This window comes from Condylura cristata, unplaced genomic scaffold (assembly GCF_000260355.1).
Source record: "Condylura cristata isolate star-nosed mole 26May11 unplaced genomic scaffold, ConCri1.0 scaffold00022, whole genome shotgun sequence".
Taxonomy (NCBI): domain Eukaryota; kingdom Metazoa; phylum Chordata; class Mammalia; order Eulipotyphla; family Talpidae; genus Condylura; species Condylura cristata.
In genome coordinates, this window is record NW_004567123.1 from 18,489,766 (window position 1) to 18,502,673 (window position 12,908).

A 12,908-nucleotide genomic window follows, 5' to 3' on the forward strand; every position below is an offset into this window, starting at 1 on the left:
TGAGACATTGGAAAAATCAAAAGTAACTTTACTCACATAGTTGGTAAGTAGTTAGCTGGAGATCAGCTAAGGATTCAGCCCTGGCCTCAGTTCTCTTCCTCATGGCTTCTCTAGGTTTGGTGAATGAGTTCTAAGATGACAAAAGCCAACTCTGCCAGACTTTTTTGAGCTGGGCCATACAGGGGATTTTGTCACTTCTGTTACAGTCTGTTGGTTGCAAGAGTCACAGTGGCCCAGATTCAGTGTAGAAGAGAATTCTACAGGGGCATAAATACCAGTGTATAGCTTACTGGGAATAATCTTTGTGTTCATGGGATTCAAGTTGTGACTAATGTAACTGATGTCTTGGTTTGTGCTGGGGTACTTAAACTGAATATCTCTGTATACTTTTTTAAATTAGGAAATTTCTCCTCTTCTCTCCATGGAGGCTATGGCATTTGTTACTGAAGAGAGGAAGCTTACCCAAGAAACCACTTATCCAAATACTTATATTTTTGACTTGTTTGGAGGAGTTGACGTAAGTAGTTGATGATGATTATTATTACTATTGCTACTTAATGGCTTGAGAATGTATAGCAAACCCTTCAGAATTTTACTTTTTGGGAGCTCAGTGGCACCCATCTGTATTGCTTACTTTAGAAAATTGGTTTGGTTTGATAACAACATCCACTTTTCTTTTTTTAAGGCACAAAGTGAAAGATGTGTCTCCCACTTCCCCACTGTCTCCTCCTTAGAGGCAGCTGTGATTACTAGTTTCTTCTGTGTCCTTCCAGACATGTCCTGTGATTGTATGTCTGTGTCAGTAACCGCTACTGCTGATTTTTCCCCTACATAGAAATGATATACCATATATACAGGTACACTGTTGTGTTTCTTGCTTTTTCCATGTAATTCTCTGGGGTAGTCAAACTTTATTTATGGGCCCCAATTGATGGACATTTATAGGTTCCATGTCTTTGCTATTACAAAACAAGGTTAAAGTAAAGATTTTGCACATGCTAGTGTGTGGGTTTGAGTTTATACCTTTGGGGTCAAAGTATATGTGTCTTTTATTGTTTATAACTTGTCAGTTTATGCATCTCGGAGATTTTAGCAGCTTCCAGAATAACAGAATAGAGGAGTGTCTGTTTACTCTCACCATCACCAACACTGTGTGTGTATGTGTGGTTTTACTTATACTGAAGTATAACTTGAATATTAGAAAAAGCATACCAGTAATTAACCACAAAATAAGTTCACACTGTCATGGCTGTCCAAATCATGTAATAGAACATTATCGGCACCTGTACCCTTCTGATCAAACAGTATATTTTAAATATTTACTAAGCAGATATGAGAAGAATGGTATTTGTAGTTTTAACAGCTATATTGAACTGTATATCACAAACTTTATAATTTACTCACTTGAAGTTTATAATCAGTGGTTTTGATATAGTCATAGGTATGTGTAACCACATTAGAACATTTTTACCACCCCGAGAAATAACTTCATATGTTTAGTTACCAATATGCTACTGCTCTAGTACTTACACCCATCAGAGGCAGTTATTACTTTATTCTTTGTCTATATAGATATCCCTGTTCTGGCCATTTTATATGAATTGGGATCATGTAACATAAGGTCTGTCCTGGCTATTTTATATGAATTGGGATCATGTAACATAAGGTCTTTTGTTATTTCTTTCATATAGGTTAATGCCTACAAGGTTCATTCATGTAACACGTTCTCTCCTTTTTATAGTTGATAATAGTACACTATTGTATATGCCACATTTGGTATAGCCACTCATCAGTTATGGACATTTTGGGCTGCTTATACATTTTGTTTTTTGTGAGTTATTGCTGCTCTTAACGTGTGTGTTCATTCACTTCTTTGTAGACATATTTTCATTAATCTTGGATATATACCTAAAAGTGGGATTGCTGGGTCATGTGCTAAGTTTTATTTAATCCTTTGAGAAACCTTCAGTTTTTCAAAGCAGCTGCACCATTTTACATACCCACCAGCATTATATGAAACTCACATTTTTCCATATCCTCCCCAACACTTGTTACTACTTGTGTTTTAATTATAGCCCTGTATTGGGTATGAAGTGGTATTTCATTGTGATTCTGATTTGCAGTTCCCTGATGGCTAATCTGATTGACTTCTTGTGCTTCTTGACTATTTATACATCTTTGTATGTCTTTTTGTTGTCCACCACCCCCCTTTTTTGTCTTTTTATCAAGTTGCATGAATTCTGGATACTGATCCCTGATTTGCAAATACTTTCCCCCATTTTGTGACTATCTTCACCTTCTGATGGTGTGTTTTCAAGTATGAGAGTTTTTAATTTTGATAAAATAATTTTATCTTTTTTTTTCTGTATTCATAGTTCTTGATTATTTTAGCTAATATGCACTCTTTGCATTTCCGTGTGAATTTCAGAATCAGTTTGTCAGTTTCTGAAAAGAAATCAGTGGGAATTTTGTTAGGGATTGCATTAAATCTGTAAATGAATTTGAGGAGTATTACCATCTTAACAATATTAAGATTTCTGATCTTATAAACCTTAACAATGTACAATGTGTTTCCTTTTTTGGTTGGGACAGCTCTAATTTCTTTTTTAAACGTATTGTAGCTTTCATTGTATTGGTCTTACACTTAATAATTGTTTCCTAAATATTTTATTCTTTTGATATTTTTGTATGGGAATTCAGTTGTGGTTCATTCACTGCTATGATTGATTTTGTAAATCGATTATATATCCAACAGTTTTGCTGAATTCTTACTGGTTTCAGTAGTTTTTTTAGTGGATTTCTTAATATTTTCTATATACTAGATTATGTCATCTCTACATAGTTTTACTTCTTCCATTCCAATTTAGATGTCTTTTGTTCTATCTACTTGTCTAATTGCCCTGACTAGACCTGTTACAGGGAAGCCCAGAGTGGACTGGGCCGCCTGTCTGTAGGCCTCACCCGCCCGCTCACAATTAGGTTATACTGCAGGTTATACAAAAGGGTCAATAATAGGTTTATTTACAAAAGGGAAAAGGAATAGGAAACAACCCAGGGAAAGAAAGCAGGATACTAAGTAAGTGGAATACCTTAGGCTAGGCTGACTGAACACACCAAGTCATGTGGTCAGGAGAGCTGCTTCCGGAGTGAGAGAGCAAGAGTTGCAATCACTCCGTATTTATCCCCCAAATGTCCCAGATTTCATTCCTGCTAGCTCCGCTCTTGGGTCCTCGCAGTTCTCTCCCTGGTACTGCTGGGAGTTGTAGTTTCCAACCACTGGGGTAGGGGTCAGTGTCCAGAAAGCTGGAGTAGGGGGTGGAGTCCATAAGATTCTTCAGAGTTCCTTTAGGACATCCTTAGGATATAGACCCTTCAGGATATAATTGTAAGAATGGACAGTTTTGCCTTTTTTCTGATCTTAATGGAAAAAAAAGTGTTGAATCTTTTCACTATTAAGTATGATGCTAGTTTTGGTTTTTTAAAATGCCTTAATCAGTTTGAGGAAGTTCTTTTTTTTTTTTTTTCTCCTGGTTTTATCATGAAAGAACATTGTATTTTTTTCAAATACTTTTTCTGTATCTTATTGAGGTGATCCTGGGGGGTTTGTTATTTATTATTCTTGATATGATTTTTAAATTAATTGATTTTCAAAAGTTGAACCAATCTTGCATAGTTAGGATAAATTGCCCTTAATCATGGTATTTAATGCTTTTTGTATATTGCTGATATTTTCAGGATTTTTTTTTTTTAAAGATTTTATTTTATTTGTACATACAGAACTGGGGTACAGGCCAGAGGCTCAGGGGCGGTGAGAGGCTTCACCAGAGACATAGTGGGGAGCAGAACAGGCAGATCTACGAAGTACACTGCTGAGGGGAGCAGCGGGCAGGTCAAGAGAGGTCTGCCGTGCCTTGTGGTCACCTCCGGGGCAGGCGGGGATCGAACTCATGTGGAAGTGGCTTTAGCTTCTCAGTGCAGTGTTTTAACCTGCTGTGCCACCAGGGAGGGCCATTTTAATATTCTTTCCTCTTATTCTTTTGGGAGAGTTTGTGAAGAATTAGTATTCTTTTTAAATGTTTATAGTTTACCAAGGAAATTATTTAGGACTGGGATTTTCTTTATAAATAGTTTTTAAAATATCTAATTCAATTTCTTGTTATAGGGGTATTCGTAGATTCTTTCTCAGTTGGTTTTTGTAGTTTGTCTTTAAGAATTTATATAGTATATAGTTCATCTAAGTCATATAATTAGTAGCATACTGTTATTTATAATTTTTGTTTTCTCTAAGATCAATAATGGTGTTTCCTTTTTTTCTCACTATAATAATTTTTATATATTTTGTTACACTATCTCAGGTTTGCCAGTCTTTTCTAAGAACCAATTTTTGGTTTTATTGTTGTTTTTTTTTTCCCTGTTACTTTCTATTTTCCACTTTATCAGTTTCCACTCCAATCCTTATTTCCTTTTTCTGCTTGCTTAGGTGTAGTTTGCACCTCTTTTTATAAAGCCTTAAAGTGGAAGATTAGCTAATAAGTTTGAGATACATTTTTTTTTATTAAAAAGTTTATTTTTACATCATTTTTCACTTTTTTTTCATCTCAATTGTAATCCCCACGGGTTTCCCATCACCAAATCACCCCTGTGCCACCACCATAGTCCCGTGCATTTCCCTCCCTTCCCCCCGAGATACATTTTTTTAAAAAATACATTTATAACTACAAATTTCATTCTAAACACTATTTTAGCTATAACCCAAGTTTGGCATATTCAACATCATGAAGTATTTTCTAATCACTCTTGTGCTTTCTTCCTTGATTCATTGGTTATTTGGAAAGTTATTTCTGAATTATCCACACTTGTGAGTTTCCCAAATCCTTTCCATTAGTAATTTCTAACACTTTCTAATCCTTTCTCTTAGCTATTTCTCAGACCTGTGACCATAAAACATGCTTTATATATTTGAATATTGAAGCTTTTAAATATTGAAGCTTGTTTTATGGTCTAACATATGATCATGCCTAGAGATTATTTTGTCTGTACTTGAGTGAAAAGAATAATCTGCTGTTGCTAGGCAGTGTTCTGCAGTTGGTGGTTAGATTTTATTTAAGAATGTTCAAGTCTTCTATTTCTTATGTGATGCCTATTATTGAAGACAGGTTATTGGAGCATCCAACTATTTTTTTTTTTTTAAAGATTTATTTATTTGTGCATACAGAACGGGGTACAGGCCAGAGGTTCAGGGGCGGTGAGAGGTTTCACCAGACACAAAGTGGGAAACAGAACAGGCAGATCGACGAAGTACACTGCAGAGGGGAGCAGCGGGCGGGTCAGGAGAGGTCTGCCATGCCATGTGGTCACCTGCAGGGCAGGCGGGAATCGAACTCATGAGGAAGCGGCTTTAGATTCTCAGTGCTGTGCTTTAACCCGCTGCGCCACCAGGGAGGGCCCCCAACTATTTTTTAATTGTCTATTTCCTTCAGTTGCCTGCCAGTGCTCGCTTCATGTGTTTACATATTCTGTTGTTGGTACATGTAAGTTTATAATCAGTATATCTTCCTGACTGATCCTTTCATTGTTACAAATTGTTGTTGGCCTGAACACACCTAGTTTTTAAATATACACTTATTTAACATAAATTAAGCAAATTATATGTTGTAATAAAAGTGTGTAAAATGCAAAATTCATATTATCTTCAACCTGTATAAAAATCAGTATTCAGTTTGATTTATCTTTTGAGATTCTTTTTATAAATTTATATTTGTAACAGAGCACAATGTTCTTAAAGCAAGAGGAGTCATAGCAATAATGTTTAGCAACTTATAAAAAATTAGAGCCACATTGGATTCTAGAGATGAAACCTGTTCTCACATGCTTGTATTTGAAAATGTAGAAAGCTGAGGCCATGATGGAAGAATAACTTGAACTCAAGTTTACTGAGGGAATAGATGACTAACCTAGTACCAGAACCCATGTTTCCTGGCTTTTGGCAGTGCTTTTTCATCTCAATCTCACTGCTTTCTGCCTTTGTTGGGAATAGCAAGGTCTGGGGGATGATAGATATTTAGGTCCTGAGTTGATATGACAAAAATGGTTTTATTAAGTTGTGCTTTGAATTAATTTTGAAGTTTTTATTTATTTTTAATAGCTCCTTGTAGAAATTCTTATGAGGCCTACAATCTCTATCCGAGGTCAGAAATTGAAAAGTAAGTATCTCAACCACTGATTCTCATTCCCCCTCTGCTGATGTACATTCCTAGGAGTTTCTTACATTCAATTGTAAGATGCATTCTCTATCCCCAACTAAGTAGTTCTCTTTTGTACTATGCAGAAATCTAGTGCTTTAAAGAAAAATATATAAAAGAAAAGAAAAATATATAAAAACCACTGGGCTAAGTGTTGCTCATAGTTCGGAGTCCAGTTTTTGTTTTCTTGGGAAATTTTTATTATATTGTAATTGAGGGAGTAAGGAATAACCTTACAGTGTAATTTTAATTTTTTTCTATATAAAGACTTGTGAAGATGATACATGCTTTACATGTGCTTTGTGCAAAGTTAGGTCATTATTAGAATGTATATGTATATCTATCAAAAGTGTTTTGATAGCATGTTAACTTTCTTAAGCTGGGGGATGAATATATGGGTATTTTCTCTTACTATTCTTACTAATTTACATATGTTATACATATTTTTTTTAGGTTTTCAATATCAGAAAGCTAAAAAGTGCACTCTACTTTGGCATTAAAAGCCAGAGATCACTTCAATTAACATTTGATGACATGAAAAACATCAGATATATTTTTTTAAATTAAAATGCCACTTAACATCAGCATGTCATACTATATTAGATCTTGGCTTGTGTGCAGTATTGGTTCACAGTATTCATTTGTGATGTCTCAGCTTTGCAATCTTAAGTTGTTTTTTTCATGTTCTCTCATAACAGCTGAGAAAGTAGCATTTTGTAATTACTTGTTGATATGCAGTGTTTATTCTTCCCACTTGATTCTAGAAGTTCTTGGGTGCTGAAACTGCCCTTTTTTTTTTTTTTTTGGGAACTGCCCTTTTTTTTTTTTTTTTCGTGGGGAAAGGAAGGGCTAACCACTCTATTCTATACCTGTGTTAGAATAGATTCTAAATAAATGTTTGAGTAATGAGTAAATTTCCATTTCCTTTGAAAATGAAAAGGTCTAGAAAATACTGAGAACTAGCATTCCAACTGTTGTGAAGTCATGAACTAAACCAGACAGCCTCAAAAAACCCCTAGCAGGTTGAAAGGTAGTAGGGCTTACACACTGTCACAGCATTGTGTGTTGTGACCCAAACTAGCTTGGCAGAGCTGACCTTGATATCTCAGGAGACCAAGCATTTTAAGAGTTTGTGACAACATAGAAAAGAGTGAAAGCAGCTTTTAAAACTAAATGCTAAACAAAATGTTGTGATTCATATTCAATTTTATCATTAGGATTAGTCATAAAAATTTCATTTCCTTTTTTGTTACTCTCATATTCCTGTTAACAGAGAAGCTAATTCTTAGTTGGATTTAGTAGGCCACACATTAAAAACTATTTCCCTAACACAAGTAACTAGTAAATAAATAAAACAAAAACATGATGAGTGTAGTAAAAGTACTACTTTGCTGCTAGTAAGCTTTCAGTGGAAATACAGAAGAGTAGTTAAGTGACTTATATTTTGGATTCTGGTAGTTCTGTTTTGGAAATGTATCTTGAGAAACCAATTCAACACAAGCATAAAAAGGCTTTGATTAATGAGCAAATGTTGATTAATGAGTGAATGTTGATTAATGAGTGAAAAATAAACACACAGTTTATATTTAGGGTATTTAAATACTAAAATATTAAACTAAAACAAATGCTCTGGATACATTCTAAGCAAGCTACAAGGGAACATGGTTTATCTAATGACACCACAACAGATTGAAGATTGTACATTAATTGCATAAGAACAAAATGGCTACTCTGTCAAATCAAAAATTTATATACAAATTTGGTTTCCAACTTCTGATGGGCACCATGAAAATCCTTGGTAAATAGGACTCAAGGACTAGGTATGCTAAAAGAAAATAAGCATCTTGGACATGATGAGGCACAGTTCTTAAATGTTTAAATATTGATTTCTGTTAATTCAAGAAATATTGAATTCTTAATGTTTTTTCAATGAGAAAAATATCCACTTACTTCCATTTCACTTTCAGTAAGTGATGAAATGTCCAAGGACTGTTTGAGCATCCTGTATAATACCTGTGTCTGTGTAAGTACCCCGTCATCAGAGCCCCATTTATTTCCTTGCCATATCTGCAGTGCTTGAGAAGGGGAGATCAAATAGGGTGAGAACTATCTTCAGACATGCGTGAATTTAACTTACTTTATATATGCTGAGAACCAGGATCAACAAGTAGAAATTATGGGGAGGCATAATTTCATAGTAATTGTTTAGAGTCAGAGCTGATTGAGTAGTGTTGAACTATTAACATTAAAAATGTCCAGACAAAGATGTTTCAACACTTAAACAGTGTAACATCTTAAACAGCGCTGAGCAGTAGAAATATGAGGCAAACTACTGAGGTTATTTCAGGTTTCCTTATACCCATGTTTTTTACTTAGAAAGTATGGAAAAATAATATGAAATAGGTGAAGTTAATATTATTTTATTTCACATAATATGATTATTCTTCCAAACTAATCAGTATAAGTAATGACATAAAATATTTTCATTTTTTTGTACTATGCTTTTAAAATCCAGAGTTTTTAAAAAAGAGTTTGTGTATTTTAGTATACAGAGCACGCCTTAGTTCAGTCTAGCAACATTTTAAGTGCTTACGTAACTAGTGACATGGTAGTTAGATCTTAAGATGAAAACAAACATTGTTTAGGAAATGTACACTTTTTGCAACTAAGGCCAATAAGTTGTCTTTTGGCAACGCTCCTGCCTGCCTGTGACTATGCAGGTGCCTCTATTTTCTAATAAACCTAGCCATTTCAAATGTAAAAAAAAATGTCCTTATGGAAAAAGGCTTTTGTATGATTTTATCATTCTGTCATTGGCAACTTCCAAATAGCCATTTGGTTTATGAAGTTGGTCATTAATAGTGACACCTAATTTTAATAAAATTGTAGCAAAACACAGTTCTGATTTTTTTTTAAATTATAAAAAACAGGATGACATGATTCCTTTGTGTGCTGATCTGCCTTAATTCCACGTTAGATAAAGAACTTCTTAGATGAAGAACTTCCAGCTTTCATAGTCTAAGCACTAGTGCCTCCAAAGACCAGACAGAACACAAGAAATGTTCGAAGTCATAATGTGTTGGAGTGGCCACTTGTGTAAATCGTAACTAATATGGAGGAAGTAGGTCATGCCTAGACACATTGAATTTAAATGCAAAATTTGAAAGTAAAACTTGCCCTCTGGATGCCTGTTTGTAGCTCCTGATTTAATGCAACAGATACTAGGTCAGGAATCCATGGTGAATATCATGGGGGGAAAAATCCTTCACAGAAAAATATATTTGCATGTAACATGTTAAGGGATTTAAGACCTCAGGCAAGAGGTCTTAAATAGAGTTGGATTGCTTTTGCAGTGTCTGGAAGGCATATCTTGCTCCTTATATTTTATTTTGTGGTTACAATCTATACTGCCTTTTACACCTCCTTTTCTTTTGTGATAGACTGAAGGAGTAACAAAGCGTTTGGCAGAAAAGAATGACTTTGTGATCTTCCTGTTTACACTGATGACAAGTAAGAAGACGTTCTTACAAACAGCAACCCTTATTGAAGATATTTTGGGTGTTAAAAAGGTGAGTTATATTCTCTAGCAGATTTATGACCAGATGTGAAAGGGTATTTTAGACTGAGTTCTCAAACCTGAACAGTTTAAATATATTCAAATATAAAATTAGGTTATACTCACCTTATACTAATGTGTCTTAATAAAAGCTAAATAAATATATAAATGAAATTACACTAATTATAAAACTCAAAAGTTTAGTTGACTTCATGAATTTCATGTAATGCCTAATGTCATTCTGTTGAAATCAAATTGCCCCTCACTAATTATTATGTTTTTAATATGTTTATATTGCCATAAGATGTTTGATAACTTCATTCTCCTATTATTTTACTATATTTGAATGATTATTAAACCTTCATTCTTTAGGATATGTTCCCCTGAATGATACTTGACTTTTACTTAATAAATCCACATCTTTTTTCATGTTACTCTTTAAGTTAAAATTTAATTGACAGCAACACAGGAGACATATACATGAGCACTGAAATGCTGTTACTATAAGATGTATTTTGATCTGCCTAATTCCTTCTGTGAATAGATGGAGAACCTTGTCCTTTCATAGTTGTAAGCACCAGTGCCTGCAAAGAACAGACAAAATACAAGAAATGTTTGAAGTTATAATATGTTGGATTGGCTCTTTGTGTGTTTATATAACTTGTAACTAACATGGAGGAAGCAGGTCATGCCTTTAAAGCATTCTTCAGAGTATACTTTAAAAACAGCCACTCCAGTTGAAAACAGTGAGCAAAAATTTTATCATCAAGGTCTCACAGACTCCCACCCCCCCAACCCCCAAAATACATCCCTAGGCCTTTGTTGGAGAATCATCATACTAGGTTTTTGATGTAATGCTTTTTAGGATCTAAAACTTAACTTCCCCAGTCCCATCATGCCTCCATGTTGGTTGCAGGTTAGCACATCTTCCTGTTACGGCTAAGAAGATGGGAGAAGTGTCTTTATGTTTTGCAGGGGCAGGCACCCACGTGTGTGTGGTGGCCAGTTTACATTTCTTTCTGCTGCACTTTCCCCAACCCTTTTTACCATTGGCCAGGCAGGGGATGCACAAGCAGCCTGTTGTCTGTATCAGCACATCGGAGATGTTTGCAGTGCTCACACAGGCCCTTTGTTCTTTTGATAAAAGAGCTTTGTTACTTTTCCAATAACTGTGTGCTAAAGCCAGGGTGTGAAAGGGGGCTGCCAGACTCCTTGGCATTCTCAGCATAGGAGTCTAGCATTGTTTCTGTTCAACTTTCCCTGCCTGTCCCTCATGCCCTTTGATGCTCTCTCATTCCTTTCCCTTTCGCCAAAAGGTGGTATGTACTGTGACACATTATTGGTGCAGCTTGAAAGGAAGCTAGAACTATATAATAGAAGTGAAAACCCAAGTCACCGACTGGGAAAAGCTAAGAAAGATTGGCTTTTCAAATTTTATCAAGAATTTTACAAACTGGCAAGAAAAGGACAAATAGCCCACTAGAGAAATGGGCAGGGATAGAAATAAGCATTCACAGAAGTGAAACAAATGGCCTATAAATATAAGAGAAAGATGCAGGAGATACAGAGACAAAAGCTGGTGAAGATGTGTATCATTGAAACATTTATATACTACTGACATAACATATTGCTGGTATTTTTTTCTAGCAAGAGAATATATTTATCTTTTCTTCTTATTGTTGAGCAATCACATACCCTGTTACTCAGACCTAGGGAAGCGCTCCTTTGAGAGCTGCTGATTCCTGGGTTACCAGTAACCCATGCCCAGGCACATTCATAAGGAAACTCAACCCTAGAACAATAATTTCTTAGAAATGAAAACACTGAGTTGAAACTAAGAGGATTTGTGAAATGAATTCAGTGAAGTCTGCCAGCTAAATAGATAGACCAGATTATGTTGTGTTAAAGATATTACTTGAAGAAGTTCTTGTTCTAATTCTACATGTATTTTATACATTTACATATGTATCCTTACAGGGCTATAGCAGAAAATATATTTCTTATTGTTGGGCATTTGAGAATGTTTTAGAAGCCACAGTACATGTATATCAGAAGCATGAGAACATTTATAGCATCATTACTTCAAGGCAAAAACCTAAAACCAGGTCTACATCCTGTCAGTAGGAGAGTTGATAAATGTACTGTATTCATGTAATGAAATATTCTACTGTATTGGAAATGAATGAACTTGCTATAGCTAAATTGTAGAAATTATTGCAGAAGGTGGTTTCAGAAGACTGAATATCATGTATTAGTTTTATAAAAGGCAAAAATAAGCAAACACACATCATACATATGATAAAACTATTTTAGTGGCAAAGCACTAAGAAACAAAATTCAGGCAGGTTAGTGGTTTCTTCTGGCAGAGAGACAGGGAAATAAGAAAGGCTTACGTTTTATGGCATGATGTATATGTTAGATATTAAATTAAAATGTAACACAAAGGGCTTCCCTGGTGGCTCAAAGGGTTTAAGTCTCAACACTGTCAAGCTCTTGGCAGCCACTGCAGCATGAGTTCAACTCTAGCTCAGGGAGCTGACCCGCATGGCGTACAGCAGTCTTCCCCTCACCATGTATTTCAGTAGATCTGCCTGTTCTGCTCCCCTCTAATGTTTGTTACTGGGGAAGGGGAAGCAAAGACTGAAGTAGCACTTTAAATGCCTTCACAACAAACCCCTGTAAAAAGTGTGGGATTCTTGAGGGCTTTTGGGAGTCATTCACTTGCTCACCCTTACTACCAGATCTTTTACATTGAGGGTGTGGAGAGAAGGTAAAACACATTCTCTTCAACCTTCAAGTTATTATCAGTTTATTTGGGAAATAGATGAGGAACAGGTGAGTACAAGATAATGTGATAGGGGCAGTGATAGAGAAATCTCTGGTCTACTAGAAGTTAAGCAAATTAGTGGAATGAAGGGTCAAGCAGGTATTACATGAGGAATATAAAGATGTTTCAGTAGTGAAGCCTATTTAATAAACTATTTGCAGATTAAGGAAGGAAAAAAATAAGTCTATAACCAAATAACAAGAAGTATTTCATAAAATTCTATTCTCATTTATGAAAGAAGCTTGGAATACAAGTAAAGTTCCTTGGCCTTATATAGGACATA

General features: G+C 35.2%; 1 protein-coding gene across 3 annotated transcripts in view; it reads left to right on the forward strand.

The window, feature by feature from the left end:
* Positions 1 to 397: 397 nt before the first annotated feature.
* The window catches only part of TRPC4AP (transient receptor potential cation channel, subfamily C, member 4 associated protein), a 49,288-nt gene continuing 36,777 nt past the window's right edge, over positions 398 to 12,908 (forward strand). For all 3 annotated transcript variants that reach the window (XR_001145700.1, XM_012728223.1, XM_012728224.1), the window contains exons 1-4: positions 398 to 517; positions 6,146 to 6,203; positions 8,210 to 8,265; positions 9,683 to 9,811. Coding sequence is in view for 2 of the 3 variants with exons in the window: in XM_012728223.1 (XP_012583677.1) it covers positions 422 to 517; positions 6,146 to 6,203; positions 8,210 to 8,265; positions 9,683 to 9,811 (339 nt within the window). In the remaining variant the exon portion in view is untranslated. The remainder of the gene's footprint in view (positions 518 to 6,145; positions 6,204 to 8,209; positions 8,266 to 9,682; positions 9,812 to 12,908) is intronic.